Source organism: Pseudophryne corroboree, chromosome 8 (genome assembly GCF_028390025.1).
Source record: "Pseudophryne corroboree isolate aPseCor3 chromosome 8, aPseCor3.hap2, whole genome shotgun sequence".
NCBI lineage: Eukaryota > Metazoa > Chordata > Amphibia > Anura > Myobatrachidae > Pseudophryne > Pseudophryne corroboree.
This window is the reverse complement of record NC_086451.1, coordinates 344,382,220-344,400,776: the sequence shown is the minus strand read 5'-3', so window position 1 is coordinate 344,400,776 and position 18,557 is coordinate 344,382,220. Positions and strand designations below refer to the sequence as shown.

General features: G+C 46.0%; 1 protein-coding gene across 2 annotated transcripts in view; it reads left to right on the top strand.

Annotated features, from left to right (window-relative positions):
- The window catches only part of PHF6 (PHD finger protein 6), a 99,175-nt gene extending 80,831 nt beyond the window's left edge, over positions 1-18,344 (top strand). For both annotated transcript variants that reach the window (XM_063937472.1, XM_063937473.1), the window contains exons 9-10: positions 3,122-3,255; positions 14,763-18,344. In XM_063937472.1, the coding sequence (XP_063793542.1) occupies positions 3,122-3,255; positions 14,763-14,892 (264 nt within the window). In that variant the 3' untranslated portion in view covers positions 14,893-18,344. The remainder of the gene's footprint in view (positions 1-3,121; positions 3,256-14,762) is intronic.
- The last annotated feature ends 213 nt before the right edge of the window (positions 18,345-18,557 follow it).

Sequence of the window (18,557 nt, the reverse complement as noted above, 5' to 3'; positions counted from 1 at the left end):
CTCACAGAAGATCCGTGGCCTCTTCCTCTAAGACAGGACCTGTTGCAACAGGGTCCCTGTCTGTTCCAAGACTTACCGTGGCTGCGTTTGACGGCATGGTGGTTGAACGCAGGATCCTAGCGGAAAAAGGTATTCCGGATGAGGTCATTCCTACACTAATACAGGCTAGGAAGGGCGTGACATCTAAACATTATCACCGGATATGGTGAAAATATGTTTCTTGGTGCGAGGCCAGGAATGCTCCTACGGAAGAATTCCATCTAGGCCGTTTTCTTCACTTCCTACAGACTGGAGTGAATTTGGGCCTAAAGTTAGGCTCCATTAAAGTTCAGTTTTCGGCCTTATCCATTTTCTTTCAAAAGGAATTGGCGCCTCTGCCTGAAGTACAGACTTTTGTGAAGGGAGTACTGCATATTCAGCCTCCTTTTGTGCCTCCGGTGGCGCCTTGGGACCTTAACGTGGTGTTAAGTTTTCTTAAGTCACATTGGTTTGAACCACTTCAAACAGTGGAGTTGAAATATCTCACTTGGAAGGTGGTCATGTTGTTTAGCCTTGGCTTCGGCTAGGCGAGTTTCGGAATTGGCGGCTTTATCACATAAAAGCCCCTATCTGGTTTTCCATATGGATAGAGCGGAATTGTGGACCCGTCCTCAATTCCTACCTAAGGTGGTCTCATCCTTTCATATGAACCAACCTATTGTCGTGCCTGTGGCTACATGGGACTTGGAGGATTCCGAGTCCCTTGATGTGGTCAGGGCTTTGAAGATTTTCGTGGCCAGAACGGCTAGGATCAGAAAAACAGAAGCACTGTTTGTCCTATATGCAGCCAACAAAGCAGACTATTGCTCGCTGGATCTGTAACACGATTCAGCAGGCGCATTCTACGGCAGGATTGCCGTTACCAAAATCGGTTAAGGCCCATTCCACTAGGAAGGTGGGCTCGTCTTGGGCGGCTGCCCGAGGGGTTCTTGGCAGTACAGCTGTGCCGAGCAGCTACTTGGTCGGGGTCAAACACCTTTGCAAAGTTCTATAAGTTTGATACCTTGGCTGAGGAGGACCTCCTGTTTGCTCAATCGGTGCTGCAGAGTCATCCGCACTCTCCCGCCCGTTTGGGAGCTTTGGTATAATCCCCATGGTCCTTACGGAGTCCCAGCATCCTCTAGGACGTTAGAGAAAATAAGATTTTAAACCTACCGGTAAATCTTTTTCTCGTAGTCCGTAGAGGATGGTGTATATAGTTATTGCTTTCATAAGGGTTATGTTTATAGTTTCGTCGGTTATGGACCGATGGATGATATATTGTTGTTCATACTGTTAACTAGATTGTATATCACAGGTTATACGGTGTGATTGGTGTGGCTGGTATGAATCTTGCCCTTAGATTAACTAAAATCCTTTCCTCGTACTGTCCGTCTCCTCTGGGCACAGTTTCTCTAACTGAGGTCTGGAGGAGGGGCATAGAGGGAGGAGCCAGTGCACACCCAGATCCAAAGTCTTTCTTAAAGTGCCCATGTCTCCTGCGGAGCCCGTCTATCCCCATGGTCCTTACGGAGTCCCCAGCATCCTCTACGGACTACGAGAAAAAGATTTACTGGTAGGTTTAAAATCTTTTTTTTTTTTTAAATGTAACATGTTTTTGGACCATTTCATACTTTCTCTATCCATGTCGGCTTAGAGTTGGTTAGACCCGCGAGGGTTTGTCTTTCTACAATTGGGGGTTCCAGATGACAAAACTATCCACACACAAACCACAAAAATGAAAAAAACAAAAAACATGGTGTCGACCTTTTGACCCTGTCGACCTAATGTCTGTCTAACATATGGTGTCTATCTATTGACTGTCTAACTAGACACTATCTTTCATACCGGAACCCTTTGGGATATCTGCTTTAAGTGGCAGTGTAAACCAAGCACTAGGAATTAGGAGATGGCTGATACATAAATACTATACCAGGTCTATCTTCTTGTGACTTCTGTCCGCTAATAATTGTTGATGGGTGACCTTTGCTTCAGTCTTTCTTACTACATAATGCAGAAGGTGCAGGACATGTGGATTTCTTATGTAACCAGCTCTATATTAACTTGATACTATTGTAATCAATATAATACCAAACAGATTTGTCACCAGTATGCACCATGCACCCTTTTTGTTAAAAACAGAATAACTCCATTTTGATTCCAACCTTTCCAATGTGATCCATTACAGTTCTTATAATACATGTTACATAGGTATATTTGTCAACAGGCTTTCTGTTGCAAACTTAATTAACCCATTTAAAACCCACTTCTCACCTTTCGGGATGTAGTTATGTGACCGGCGGTCAGGAGCCTGGTGGTCACAACACCCTCCCCCTTCCTTCTTCCCTTCACCCTGCCCACTGAGATTCCCGAGAGTCGGCATGTCGGCTAGCAGGGACTATTCCCATAGAGTGGGGTTTCGCCACCGAGCCCCGGCATCTGTTCTCGGCAAACACTGGTCTGGCCCTAACAATTGTGTCTATGCGTCCCTATTAATGGGGAAATGGATGGTGCTTGGGACTCTAGGAATTCCCAAATACCAGCCAGCATAGAATACTGATAGTTCCTCTTGTAACGCCTGCATCTGGTGCGTTTTCACTTTGGCAGAGCCCTCTGTAGGATGTTTTAGTATATGTTAATAAAATGGAATGCGGTCACTATGCCGACGTCGGGATCCCGAACATTTACCAGTCTGCCGGTTGGCATGCAGACTTTCTTTTTCAGTCTGTGCCAAGATTCCTATATATTGTAAGTTTGCCCATTGTATTTGGGGGAGGGGATCCTTATGAGGAGCAGGCAGCAGTGGTTGTTTCCCAAATAAGTATAGCGCAGTAGGAGTGATCTGTCCACAGCTACTACTTCTGCAATAACTGTAATGAAGAAAAACACATCCCTTTATGCACGCTATTTTGCCGAATCACCTTCTTAACTCCCGGAAATGATTCTACCCCCCCTTACACATTTTCTGTAAAATTTAGCATTTGTTTTCTCTGTAATGTGTGACTGCTCTCCAAACGGATGTAGCTGTGTGACTGGATGAAATCATATACTTGTTAATAATGTTGTGTGAAAACTGATGACTGGTGATATCTTTTCTCTGCAGAAGTGTACGTTATGTGGTCTACTTGGTGCAACAATCGGATGTGAAATTAAGGCCTGTGTGAAAACATATCATTATCACTGTGGCGTAGAGGACAAAGCTAAATATATTGAGAATATGTCACGGGGGATTTACAAGTAAGAGCCGAATATTTAATTTCAAAGTAAATTGTGTACAGATTTTACAAGAAATCATTTAATATAGTTTCCAAAAATGTAAGCGTATGGCATCAATGTGCGAGACTGTACTTGTTAAAAAAAAAACAAAAAAAAAAAAAACATCCTGCATGTGCTAAAAGGGAGTGGGGGAACATTGACCTTGCTGATCATGCTGAGCCCCAAAAAAAGTGGGTCCCAGGGACCCCTCACTTCTGAAAATTGGGGTCTTACTGGTCCTTTTCTGGGTCCCATCGGAATTAAGGTTTTATTAATATTAATCTTATTTGGACACTACAAAAGTGTTGCAAGGTGGGGGTATGGGGTGACAGTGCTGCTGGGTTGTGTAGCATGCAGGACACTCTGACCCAGAGCTGTAACTAGATATTTTGGTGCCCTTTGGCAGAAAGTGAATTGGACCTCCACCTTCCAGATTCGAAACTACAGACTGGGCGCACCGCAAAAATTTAGGGGCATGGCTTCATGGGGAAGGGGCGTGGCCACATAATAGTGCCAATTCACATTACACCACACTGTAGTGCTGCTTATACACATTGCACTAGGTAGAACCTCCTATACACACTGCGCCAGGTAGAGCACGGCGTTATACGCATTGCGCCAGGTAGAGCATGGCGTTATACGCATTGCGCCAGGTAGAGCACGGCGTTATACGCATTGCGCCAGGTAGAGTATGTCGCAGCACAGTAAAGAAGACCATATACCTTAATGCTATATATACTAAAGCATCTGTACATGGGGCACACGTACTACAAAGCTACTGTAGAGAGCACAGATTACTCCAGGTGATCAACTCGGTTACATACCCATGGACATGAAAGATAGGACTCCGTGCAGCCATCATGCATGCACCTCACTCCCCCTCTGCTGCCTGCTATATGGGAACGTACCTTCCGCACCAGGCCCTGTGCTGTCACCGCTGCTTCAGTCAGGTAAAAGAAGTGAGAAGAAGTTTGAGGGAGGGGTGTACCCAAGGCGGCCACCTCGGGAACTGGCTCCCCTGTCACAGGCCCGCTAACTGGGCGCCCCTAGCAGCCGGGGCACCTGATGGCAATGGTGCAGCCCGCTTTTCTCCACGGCACCAGTATGGCGGCAGAGCACGGCAGAGGCTGGAGGTGAAGTTCCTGGCCGGTCACTGCTGCTCTCCTTCACACAGATCGCGGGAGAGTACACTGGAGGCAGCCGAGAGGGAGGCAGATATCTGGTTGGGAGGGAGCTGCAGTTCACGGTCTTGGCGAGTCATCTCCCGCCCGCAGCAGTGTACTGCAGCCGCAGAGCCGTCTTCTCTCTCTGCCTGGCCCCCGTGTGAAGCCGCTGCACGTGACCAGGAGGCGGAGGGGGCACCGCCAGACTGCCAGTGGTAAGGCTCCACCTCCGCTCTGTACAGGCAGGAAGCGCCGTCTGTTTACAAGGAGTTGGCTGCAGCGGAGCGCGTCCCCTGGGGACCCTCACATTTTTTTTTAAGTGAGTCCCCGCCCTCAGATCCGGGTAAAATACGTGCTATAGCGCGTATTTGCAAACACTGACCTTGGACTATCCCAAAATGGTATGACCAGTTTCCCCTTTCCCGCACAGCTTGCTGTCACACTTCGTTTGAAGAAGTTATTACCTTGTGTGTCATAAAAATGCTTAGTTCAAAAGTAGAGCAATGTGTTCACTTAAAATCCTTAGTTAAATTGAGCAAAATACCCACTGAATCTTTCTGTATGTTAACTGAGGCTTATGATGCATAATGTTTGTCATGTGCATTTGGGTTTGAGTGGCTCAAAAGACTTGGTGAAGGTCGTGAGGATGTTGAAGATAATGAATGTCTTCGAAGGCCTTTGCAAATGAAAATGGGGGGGAAAATTGTGAACCTTGTTTGAATTTATCATCGACTGAATGATAGCAGATATGATAAAGAAACTGTTAGACAAGTTTCTCTGACGTCCTAGTGGATGCTGGGTACTCCGTAAGGACCATGGGGAATAGATGGGCTCCGCAGGGGAATAGATGGGCTCCGCAGGAGACTGGGCACTCTAAAAGAAAGATTAGGTACTATCTGGTGTGCACTGGCTCCTCCCTCTATGCCCCTCCTCCAGACCTCAGTTAGAATCTGTGCCCGGCTCGAGCTGGTTGCACACTAGGGGCTCTCCTGAGCTCCTAGTAAAGAAAGTATTTATTAGGTTTTTTATTTTCAGTGAGATCTGCTGGCAACAGACTCACTGCTACGAGGGACTTAGGGGAGAGAAGCAAACCTACCTGCTTGCAGCTAGCTTGGGCTTCTAGGCTACTGGACACCATTAGCTCCAGAGGGATCGAACACAGGCCCAGCCTCGGTCGTCCGGTCCCGGAGCCGCGCCGCCGTCCCCCTTGCAGAGCCAGAAGACGTAAGATTCCGAGGAGAAAATCGGCGGCTGAAGACTCCGGTCTTCATTAAGGTAGCGCACAGCACTGCAGCTGTGCGCCATTGCTCCCCATGCACACCACATACTCCGGTCACTGATGGGTGCAGGGCGCTGGGGGGGGGGGCGCCCTGGGCTGCAATTAGATTACCTTAAAAATGGCAAAAAACACATTAATATAGTCTAATAAACTATATATGTGTAAAAATCCCCTGCCATAATATTAATATAAGAGCGGGAGAAGTCCGCCGTGAAGGGGGCGGGGCTATCTCCCTCAGCACACTGGCGCCATTTTCTCTTCACAGTTCCGCTGGAAGACGGCTCCCCAGGCTCTCCCCTGCAGTTTCCAGGCTCAAAGGGTTAAAAAGAGAGGGGGGGCACTAAATTTAGGCGCAAATTATACATGTAAAGCAGCTATAGGGAAAAATCACTTTCTGTAATAGTGTAAATCCCTAATTATATAGCGCTGTGGTGTGTGCTGGCATACTCTCTCTGTCTCCCCAAAGGACTTTATGGGGTCCTGTCCTCAGTCAGAGCATTCCCTGTGTGTGTGGTGTGTCGGTACGGCTGTGTCGACATGTTTGATGAGGAGGCTTATGTGGAGGCGGAGCAGGTGCCGATAAATGTGATGTCACCCCCTGCGGGGTCGACACCAGAGTGGATGGATATGTGGAAGGTATTAACCGACAGTGTCAACTCCTTACATAAAAGGCCGGATGACGTAACAGCCGTGGGACAGCCGGCTTCTCAGCCCGTGCCTGCCCAGGGCGTCTCAAAGACCATCAGGGGCTCACAAACGCCCGCTACCTCAGATGGCAGATACAGATGTCGACACGGAGTCTGACTCCAGTGTCGACGAGGATGAGACATATACACAATCCACAAGGGGCATCCGTTGCATGATTACGGCAATGAAAAATGTGTTACACATTTCTGACATTAACCCAGGTACCACTAAAAAGGGTATTATGTTTGGGGAGAAAAAGCAGCCAGTGTTTTTTCCCCCATCAGATGAGTTGAATGAAGTGTGTGAAGAAGCGTGGGGTTCCCCCGATAAGAAACTGGTAATTTCTAAAAAAATTACTGATGGCGTACCCTTTCCCGCCAGAGGATAGGTCACGTTGGGAGATATCTCCTAGGGTGGATAAGGCGCTCACACGCTTGTCAAAAAAGGTGGCACTGCCGTCTCAGGATACGGCCGCCTTGAAGGAGCCTGCTGATAGAAAGCAGGAGGCTATCCTGAAGCCTGTATATACACACTCAGGTACTATACTAAGAACTGCAATTGCTTCAGCATGGATGTGTAGTGCTGCTGCAGCGTGGTCTGATACCCTGTCAGATAATATTGATACCCTCGACAGGGATACTATTTTGCTAACCATAGAGCATATTAAAGACGTCTTATATATGAGGGATGCATAGAGGGATATTTGCCGGCTGGCATCTAGAATTAATGCAATGTCCATTTCTGCCAGGAGGGTATTATGGACCCGGCAGTGGACAGGTGATGCTGATTCTAAAAGGCACATGGAGGTTTTGCCTTATAAGGGTGAGGAATTGTTTGGGGATGGTCTCTCGGACCTCGTATCCACAGCAACAGCTGGGAAATCGACATTTTTACCTCAGGCTCCCTCACAACCTACGAAAGCACCGTACTATCAGGTACAGTCCTTTTGGCCTCAGAAAGGCAAGCGGATCAAAGGTGCTTCCTTTCTGCCCAGAGGCAGGGGGAGAGGGAAAAAGCTGCATCAGACGGCCAGTTCCCAGGAACAAAAATCCTCCCCTGCTTCTACCGAGTCCACCGCATGACGCTGGGGCTCCACAGACGGAGCCAGGTGCGGTGGGGGCGCGTCTCCGGAACTTCAGCGACCAGTGGGTTCGCTCACAGGTGGATCTCTGGGTTCTACAAGTGGTATCGCAGGGATACAAGCTGGAATTCGAGGCGTCTCCTCCTCGCCGTTACCTCAAATCAGCCTTGCCAACTACTCCACAGGACAGGGAGGTAGTACTGGCGGCAATTCACAAGCTGTACCTCCAGCAGGTGATGATAAAAGTTCCCCTCCTTCAACAGGGACGGGGTTACTATTCCACAATGTTTATGGTACCGAAACCAGACGGTTCGGTGAGACCCATTCTAAATTTGAAATCCTTGAACACTTATATAAGGAAGTTCGAGTTCAAAATGGAATCGCTCAGGGCGGTTATTGCAAGCCTGGAAGAGGGGGATTACATGGTATCACTGGACATCATGGATGCTTACCTACATGTCCCCATTTACCCACCTCACCAGGAGTACCTCAAGGTTGTGGTACAGAACTGCCATTACCAATTCCAGACGTTGCCGTTTGGTCTGTCCACGGCACCGAGGGTGTGTTCCAAGGTAATGGCCAAAATGATGATACTCCTTCGAAAGAAGGGAGTTATAATTATCCCGTACTTGGACGATCTCCTTATAAAGGCGAGGTCCAAGGAGCAGTCGTTGATCGGAGTAACACTATCTCAGAAAGTGCTACAACAGCACGGCTGGATTCAGAATATCCCAAAGTCGCAGCTGGTTCCTACGACGCGTCTGCTGATATTGGGCATGTTTCTGGACACAGAACAGAAGAAGGTGTTTCTCCCGGAGGAGAAGGCCAAGGAGTTGTCATCTCTGGTCAGACCTCCTAAAACCAAAACAGGTGTCGGTGCATCATTGCACGCGAGTCCTGGGAAAGATGGTAGCTTCTTACGAAGCAATTCCCTTCGGCAGGTTCCAGGCAAGGAACTTTCAGTGGGACCTGTTAGACAAGTGAGGATCGCATCTTCAGATGCATCAGCTGATCACCTTGTCCCCGGGGTCAGGGTGTCTTTGCTGTGGTGTTTGCAGAGTGCTCATCTTCTCGAGGGCTGCAGATTCGGCATTTAGGACTGGGTCCTGGTGACCGCGGATGCAAGCCTCCGAGGTTGGGGAGCAGTCACTCAGGGAAGAAATTTCCAAGGACAATGGTAGAGTCAGGAGACTTCCCTACACATAAATATTCTGGACCTAAGGGCCAGTTACAATGCCCTAAGGCAAGCAGAACCCCTGCTGCTTCAAAACCAGCCGGTGCTGATTCAGTCAGACAACACCACGGCTGTCGCCCATGTAAACCGACAAGGCGGCACAAGAAGCAGGATGGCGTTGGCAGAAGCCACAAGGATTCTCCGATGGGCGGAGTATCACGTGCTAACACTGTCAGCAGTGTTAATTCCGGGTGTGGAAAACTAGGAAGCAGACTTCCTCAGCAGGCACGACCTCCACCCGGGAGAGTGGGGACTTCATCCAGAAGTCTTCACGCAGATTGTGAACCGTTGGGAACGGCCACAGGTGGACATGATGGCGTCCCGCCTCAACAAAAAGCTACAAAAGTATTGCGCCAGGTCAAGAGACCCTCAGGCGATAGCTGTGGACGCACAAGTGACACCGTGGGTGTACCGGTAGGTTTGTGTTCCCTCCTCTTCCTCTCATACCCAAGGTACTGAGGATAGTAAGTAAGAGAGGAGTAAGAACTATACTCGTAGTTCCGGATGGGCCAAGAAGAACTTGGTACCCAGAACTACAAGAAATGATCTCTGAGGACCCATGGCCTCTGTGTCTCAGACGGACCTGTTACTGCAGGGGCCCTGTCTGTTCCAAGACTTACCGCGGCTGCGTTTGAAGGTTTGGCGGTTGAACGCCGGATCCTAACGGAAAAGGGCGTTCAAGATGAAGTGATTCCTACGCTGTTAAAGGCTAGGAAAGACGCTGCCTGAAGTTCAGACGTTGTTAAGGGAGTGCTGCATATTCAGCCCCCTTTTGTGCCTCCAGTGGCACCTTGGGATCTCAACGTAGTGTTGGTTTTCCTAAAATCACATTGTTTTGAGCCACTGCAGAACGTGGAGTGAAGTATCTCACGTGGAATATATATATATATATATATATATATAATCTTCGGCTAGGCGTGTGTCCGAATTGGCGGCTTTGTCATGTGAAAGCCCTTATCTGATCTTCCATAGGGACAGGGCAGAATTGAGGATTCGTCCCCAATTTCTCCCTAAGGTGGTATCAGCGTTTCATTTGAACCAACCTATTGTGGTGCCTGCGGCTACTCCGGACTTGGAGGCCTCCAAGTTGCTGGATGTACTCCGGGCCCTGAAAATTTATGTTTCCAGGACGGCTAGAGTCAAAAATGCTGACTTGCTATTATCCTGCATGCACCCAACAAGCTGGTTGCTCCTGCTTCTAAGCAGACTATTGCTCGCTGGATCTGTGGCGCGATTCAACTTGCACATTCTGCGGCTGGACTACCGCATCCTAAATCAGTAAAAGCCCATTCCACGAGGAAGGGGGCTCTTCTTGGGCGCCTGCCCAAGGGGTCTCGGCATTACAACCTTGCCGAGCTGCTACCTGGTCGGGGTCAAACACGTTTGCAAAATTATACAAGTTTGATACCCTGGCTGAGGAGGACCTTGAGTTTGCTCATGTGGTGCTGCAGAGTCATCCGCACTCTCCCGCCCGTTTGGGAGCTTTGGTATAATCACCATGGTCCTTACGGAGTACCCAGCATCCACTAGGACGTCAGAGAAAATAAGAATTTACTCACTGGTAATTCTATTTCTCGTAGTCCGTAGTGGATGCTGGGAGCCCGTCCCAAGTGCGGACTCTCTGCAATACGTGTATATAGTTATTGCTTAACTAAAGGGTTTTGTTATGAGCCATCTGTTAATGAGGCTCTTTGTTGTTCATACTGTTAACTGGGTATAGTTATCACAAGTTGTACGGTGTGATTGGTGTGGCTGGTATGAGTCTTACCCGGCATTCCAAATCCTTTCCTTGTAGTGTCAGCTCTTCCGGGCACAGTTTCCCTAACTGAGGTCTGGAGGAGCCAGTGCACACCAGATAGTACCTAATCTTTCTTTTAGAGTGCCCAGTCTCCTGCGGAGCCCGTCTATTCCCCATGGTCCTTACGGAGTACCCAGCATCCACTACGGACTACGAGAAATCGAATTACCGGTGAGTAAATTCTTATTTTTGCATGAAGATCTTAACATAACAAAGATTTGTGCTAAGATGGTTCCAAGGCTTCTCACTGTTGAGCAGAAAGAAAAGTGAATTTGTACGGACATTTTGGAACAAATTGAAGCAGATTCTCAATTTTGTTAGTTTTATTATCTGTAAAGAAATGTTTATCTTTCAGTACAGTCTTGAGACAAACGCGAGTCCAATGCGCTGATAACACCATCACCAAGAATGAAGAAAGCATGTAAAAGCAAATCCAAATTCAGAGCCATTTTCTGAGGGTGTTATTTTGGCAGACTGGGTATCAGAAGGCGCAACAGTGAATCAACATTACTACAAAAATGTTTGCAGGAAAGAATCCTAAGAAACAGGCCAGAGGTGTGGAACACTGGTTTCATCCTCCATCAGGACAATGCACCAGTCCACACAGCTCTCTGTGAAGCTGTTTTTGGCTGAGAAGCAGATTGCAGGGCTAGAACACCATCCATACTCACCAGACCTAGCACTGTGTGACTTTCTTTTCCCTAAAGTTAAATCTACTCAAGGGAACTTGTTTTGCATTGCCTTAACTACGGCTGTGCGGGCGGTGCCTGGCGCACAGTGCATATGCCTTTTGGGTGGAGAACCACCAGCAGGACTGTGCTGCACAATTGTCTTTTTCATGTTCCAGCACGTCGGCCCTATCGTTGGCTGCATCGCGTACTCCTTCTTCTTGCGGGATCATTATGGTGTTCTGGTGTATGGGATGCCGGCTGTCACTATACTAACAGTGGCATGCCAGTAGCAGGGTGAACGCATCAAGACCCCTTGTGGGCTTGCTACGCTCGCCGTGCTGCAGGCACAGTGGCTCACTTTGCTCGCCACAGGGAGGGAGAATCTCCTCCATCGCTGGTGTTGAGACAGCGGACTGATACTGACCTACAGCACGGCTTTGACCAATAGAGTATAAGAATGCAGCAGTGTGTGTATGAAGAAGGGGAGTAAAGGGGAGGGAAGTGTCTTCCTTGCAGCTGCCAAAAGTGTATCTATGCAGTCCATCATGCGGAAGTAAACCCCAACCCTGATCCAAAGTACTTGAGTTGCGAGATGGTAGGGTTTTTTTGAAGATCAGAGGGGTAGAAGAGCACTTAGGTAGTCTGAATGTTCCTTGTAGAGTATGGTAGACTCAACTTGGTTGTTCATGATTCAGTGATCGCGCTGAGCCAAAAAAAGTGGGTCCCAGGAACCCTTCACTTTTAAAAATTGGGGTCCCACCAGTTTTTTCTGGGTCCCATCGGAATGAAGGTTCTTATTAATCTTAATCTTGTTTGGACACTACAAAAGTGTTGCAAGGTGGGGGGATGGGGTGACAATGCTGCTGGGCTGTGTAGCATGCAGGACACCCTGCACCAGAGGTGTAACTAGACATTTTTGTGCCCTTAGGCAGAAAGTGAATTGGTGTTCCACCTCCTAGATCGCAAAGCATAGGTAGTGCGCAAAATTTTAGGACCATGGCTTCATAGGGAAGGGGCGTGACCACATAATAGTGTCAATTCACATTACACCACACAGTAGTGCCGCTTATACACATTGCACCGGGTAGAACCTCCTATGCACATTGCGCCAGGTAGAGCACGTTATTCACATTGCGCCAGGTAGAGCACGTTATCATACACATTGCGCCAGGTAGAGCACATTATCATACACCTTGCGCCAGGTAGAGCACGTTATACACAATGCGCCAGGTAGAGCACGTTATTATACACATTGCGCCAGGTAGAGCACGCTATTATACACAATGCGCCAGGTAGAGCGCGCTATTATACACAATGCGCCAGGTAGAGCGCGCTATTATACACAATGCGCCAGGTAGAGCACGTTATACACAATGCGCCAGGTAGAGCACTGAGGCACATTGCACCAACCACTTATGACCTCCAGTCCCCCCCCCCCCCCCCCCCCCCCCCCCCCCCCAGTGTCACGTGACACCTTCAACAAGACCATTCACCAACGACCACACGCAGCCTACTGCAGCCCGGGCACACACAAACCATAGCAAAGTAAAAAAAGAAAATCTGACGGCAACTACTATACAGATGCATCAAATCTATTACAGCTACCTTCCTCCTTGGGCTGCCAACAGGCCAGTACTGAGCAGCCTGCATAAGCAACCGGCCGAGGTTGCCAGTAATAGGGCATCAGTAGAACATGTATTTCCCAGACACTGTGGCAGTCCTGCTCCAACCCCAACTGCGCGCAGTAGCCCCCCCCCCCCCCATAGTACATACAGGCACTCAAGTGTAAGTGCTGCAGGATGTGGAAGCTCCCCAGGAAAAACACCAGCTTGTGCGCCATCTGCTAGCACGCACCTGCTCCCATGTACTCAGGATCTCCCTGCGGCTACACAGGCGCTGTATGGGCGCAATTACTGCAACATGACTGCACTAGTGCACTACAGCCAGGAATAAGCTCACCCCCTGCCCTCCGTACAAACGCGCCCAGCGAACGTGAGCCGTACCGGTCATCATTCTATCTGCCTGTTTGCCCGGCTCCCGAGGTCAGACCCTGACACTGACAGTCTGGGCGGCCTCACATTGCGCACACACAGAGTACGATGCGGAGCTTGCAGCCCCCCGACATCCATCATCTGCAGCGGCTACTCTGGGTGAAGCGGGGCGCCACAGCGCGGCTCACTGCTCACCTACAGCGGGAACTGCGCAGCCCGGGCGGCTCCTGTTTACACCTCCCTCTCAGGGAACTGGACGGCGAATGTTGGGTCTTGGTGGGGCGTTGAACGGGTCCCGGGGGGGGGGGGGGGGGTAGGAGTAGGGGCAGATCCGGAGCGTTACTCAGTCGCAGTGGAGGGTGCGGTGCCTGGTATGCGTGGACAGTCTCTTGGTGCTGGGCTGGCAGCGGAGCGTGCAGCGGGGAGGAGGTGGAGCTGGAGGAGCGGGGCCAGTCTGTCAGTGCTGCAGCATAGATTCATATGCTGGCAGTGGAGCCCAGGTCAGCGGGCAGAGGGGAGCAGGATTCAAAGCCGGCGGACTGGCGGGAGATTACAGGAGGTGATTGGCTGAGGAAACAGCCAGTCACCACCTGCGTTCCGCTGACTGGCTTTCTCATGCAAACACATATTCAGATGAGTGCGTCCTGTGGGACCCGCTCATCTTCTAAATGTGAGTCCCGGGCAGCCGTTTCTGGGTAAAATATGCGCCATAGCGCGTTTTTGCGGTCACTGATGATTACTGAAATGAGATAAATGGTTAAGGAAGAGTCTTTACAGTGCGTATGGACTAGAATTTTGCACCTTTTATGTTCCCAGAATTTTAATGGGATACATTATGCCTTTCATGTTACATTGTGAAGCCCAAGCCTCATCTGCTCACTGTCCTCATTAGTGGAAGCAATAAATTAGGCTAAATAGCACAGTGTTTTAAGAGACTCTGAAAGGCTTTATAAAATGAGAAAGGTGATGAGAGGTTGGACATGTGCAGTGGACAGGTTGTATGCTTCTCTATCTAGAAACATCTAGACACTCTTAAAGTTTGCTGAAGAGTATGTGTAGCTTCTGTGGTCACTGGAATGGTCCACCATGTGCCCTTTGTAAATGACTGTGCACAGCTAAATGTAAAAGAGGATTTCTTCCTTCTGTTTTACGAATCTCTTTACAGTTTATTGAATTTAGTTTAGTTCTGAAAACAAAAATGTTTTCTTTTTGTAGTCGCCACACTCCCATCACCTGAATGGTGGGAATTACATCTCCTGAATGCCCTTCCTCTGTGCTGATAGGAGTTCCTGATGATAACATTCATGGGAAATGGGGTCGGTGAGACACAGCAGGGACTCTGTATTCCATGTCACAGACCTTCTCTAAATGTGTTCACTACTGGCCTCTTCTGGTTATGAAGCACAAAAGTGATCTGATAAAACCTCTGTTGTGGAGGGTTTAAAAATAATTCCAGCACCCTGACTGACACTTGTCAAGAACCTTAACCATACAAAAGCAATTCATTCTACCATCAGTTTCTTTTTAAATCTATAATCTCTATCTGTGATTATAATCTGTGTCTATAATCCTGTGTTTTCCTCAGACTCTATTGTAAAAATCATAGTGGTAATGATGAAAGAGATGAAGAAGATGAAGAACGTGAGAGCAGGAGCAAAGGGAACGCAACAGGTGGACTTGACAATAACACTCCACAGCAGGTCAATGGAAACTGAGACTCGAACATCTTGATAAGCATGAGATGCCTGGACCCAGGGACAGACCATCCGTTTGCGGTTGGGGAATGCTGGACATTTTTCAAGTTCCAAGTTGCATTTTATTGACACTTGTGAAAAGGATGTTAGGTCCCCCCCTCTCTCCCTTGACTTCCTTCCTCACATCCACCTCATAAAATATAAATATATATTTAACATTTTGATGGTTTCTTTTAAAATATACGTTTTTGAAAGAATTAATGAAAAGAAGTTGTAGTAAACTTGCCAAAGTGTCCAAAAACACTGCAAGGCATTTTGTGGCCATGGAATAAATGAAAGTTTATGCTTATTTTATAAGCAGGCAGGCTTTATTTTTATTTTTTTCTTCTTCTTCTTCTATTCTTTTTTCCTGTCTCCCATTATGTCAACCTGAAATGTATACCTTACACTGAGGCACAGCCATTGAGCATGGTAATATTTTATTATCTGATAAAGGAATGATGTGCTTGTCTATACTACATAACATATGTACATTGTCTGAATTTAATTGTTTAGGCAGAGAGAATGTGGAGTGTAAACTACATGTCTGCATGGTCCTCGGACCGGCCAGTTAGCACTAATCAGATCTCCAATTTCAGTTCACGTCTTTAAACCTATTGAAGGGAAACATTGGATCTATTGGCCAATTAGTACATCCTCATTGTTTTAGGGTTTTTTTCTCTCCCGTTGTGTTTTTTTTTTTTTTAAATCTGTGCATACCCTATTTTACCATGCGTGCGTATGTGTATACATAAAAAAACAAAAAATAAAATTACGGATTTAAAAAAAAAAAAAATATGAACATGCAATAGGGAAGTATAGGGTCTATTACTTATAGCACCAAGGATTACCTGAGGAATCTGTTATTGTTTTCAAAGCGCTTACGTGTCCTAATGCATTTTCTATTAATTAATGTTTATTATTGCTAAACAAAAACTAGTCTTGTTAATATAAATGTAAGTGCATTTGTTTTTTATTTTTAATGTTTTTTTTTTTTTTTGGGGGGGGGGAGGGGGGGGATGCTGAATGTGTAGGATATTTTGCAGCGTTCCTCTTGGCACCCCTCCACACACTATTTATTTCTCTATCTTTTTACTGGTGATCACCACCTTGTGGAGCGATTTCATGGTCTAAAACAGTATCCCGAAGCATAATTTGCCCATTCATTAGATATAAGTGACTGGTTCGTATGGATTAATGGGTTATATACCCAATATTGTTTGCTGCCACCACTATAAGGAGGTTATGGGTACACTTTATAAATAACTGGCTCCCTATGTTCCATATAATGTATTTTTCTTAAGAACACAATGGCAGTCTATAATGTGTTTTTAATTTTGAAAAATCTGTAAGAAAATTAGTGAATATTCATTTTGAGGGAGAAACTACTTGGACACTTCAATTGTTTCTATATAGAAGGGGATTTATCAGCATGACCTTTGATTATGAAACATGCCAGTACTTCTTACATGTTATAAAAAGTAATCTCAACCTCTTGTGACTCCAAGGTAACCGTACATTTTGCCCATTAAAAAATAAAAGAAAGTACCTGTGTTGGCCAAGACACTGTTCAATACACACAGTCAAAGCTCCATAATTAACAATTATTGCTGTGAGCCAGCGCTTTAATTATTTAATATATCTAGGGGTACTATGTAATGTCTGATATTTAATTGGGTACTGTAGAGAGGCTGGTTTTTAATATACATCAGAACCTTACGGTGGTAAAAGTAAAGTCTGTATTTGTACCTTTTATCAGTTAACAAAATACAAAACTCAAGTTTAAAACACATAAAAAATAAATATATATATATATATATATATATATATATATATATATAATAAAACAAAACATTTTATTTATTTTTGGGGTCTCCATGGTTCTTTCCGCTATTAGAAAGTGTCTGTAGAGTGTTTTTCATAGCTCTGATTCTGTTCATGCCATACCTACATATATTGAATGTCCTGTAGGTACCAATATACTAGGTTAAAAAAATGAAAAATAATAATCCAGCTGTACCGTACTAATGGAAATTAACGGTAAGGGGCAACGTGTGCCAGAAATGCAGCATGTATTGTTTTCAGTGCATCCTTCTTTTTATGGTAAGTATTGAAGCTTATAAAATATATACATTTTGTTTTACCATAGAGATTACATAATGACGGTCATCCTAGCTGCACTGACTTCAGCTTTTTTTCCGTTTACCATTACATAATAAATTGCTTCCTGGATTTTTTCAGTGGGTTTCTGCTGATTAGATTTCAGCCCCCACACTTGCTTTCTAAAAAAATATCACAAACCCTTAGCAACACTACATATATTGTTAAAATGTCTAGCAATTAATATATGAACATTCTTTAAACTAATGGAAAAACATACCCCGCTGAGCTATGTACATGCTTTCCACCAGATTGGAAAACAATCGGCCTTGTTGTAGAGTAAGGAGCCATAAGTTGCTGTCTTGGCTTGGATATTGCACCATCTAAGCACACGGTCCCCTAGGTGTAGTAATACAAGCGAGTGAGCTTTGAGACGGCACAGATGCCTTGCACTGTAACGACTGCCCACACAGAGCTTCCAGGTGATCTCGGGCAGTTAGCTTCACTTTATTTTTACAGTATGTTCCCACTAATAATGACTGACGGCGATAATTGCTTTTGTTATAAGCGTTAACTGTGTAATGGTCTTTTCAGTCATTTTCTTCGCAGCCAGCCACGAATCAGGATTTCAGGACAAATGCATGTTTGTATAGTGATTATCTTTAGGAGCTATTTAATTGCATCTTCATTGCTGACATCCTAAAACTGTGAAAGGATTATGATTTGGACAACCTTGTAATATAATATATTGTACACTTTTATTTGTTCAGTAATGTTTGAAAAGTGCCTTACCATGTAAATAATTGTATTTGTATATTCTTGACGAGCATCTTCTGGATAGTGACCTGGTAATGTTTAGTAATATGTACCGCTGTATTTTGCTGTAACTGTCCGTAAGTGTAGTTTTACTAGTTAGGCATGAAGAACTTATTTATAGTAGGTATGTAACATTTACATGCATTTTATTTCAAGTCTGCCATCGTTTCATAACTAAGTATGTAAGCTTTATTACTCTGTTCTGGCACATTTACTGTTATACAGAAATGTTGGGATACTGTAACAGACTTGTTTTATGGCTAAATATAGATATAATGGTGACATTCTCATTCATGGCAGATTTTACGTTGTCACTTCTTTTTTTTTTTTTCTTTTCTCTCTAACTGCCGTGCAGCAGGGATGGGAACCCAGGAATGCCTGATGTGGTGTTGTACACAGCTACCCAGTGCAATGTTATAGGTTTAGTTATAGGTTTACACATTCCTGCTATATGGTGGTTTAGGTTTTTCTTATTTTGTTTTTATTATTAAAATGGTTACACCATCTTTAACCTGAATTGTGTGTTTTATTGGGAAGAAAATATAATTAGTTTAATGCCTCCCCAGCTCCAGCCAAGTCCCAACCAATCAGTTCCCAACTGTCGTGTATTCATAAACGGCCTTTAACAACTTAGTAGCTGATTGGTTGGAACTTTGAAGGCCATTGATCAACAAGTGATAACAATGAAGAGTGATAAAACTTGAGTGATGAATGGTGTTCCTGCCAAACAG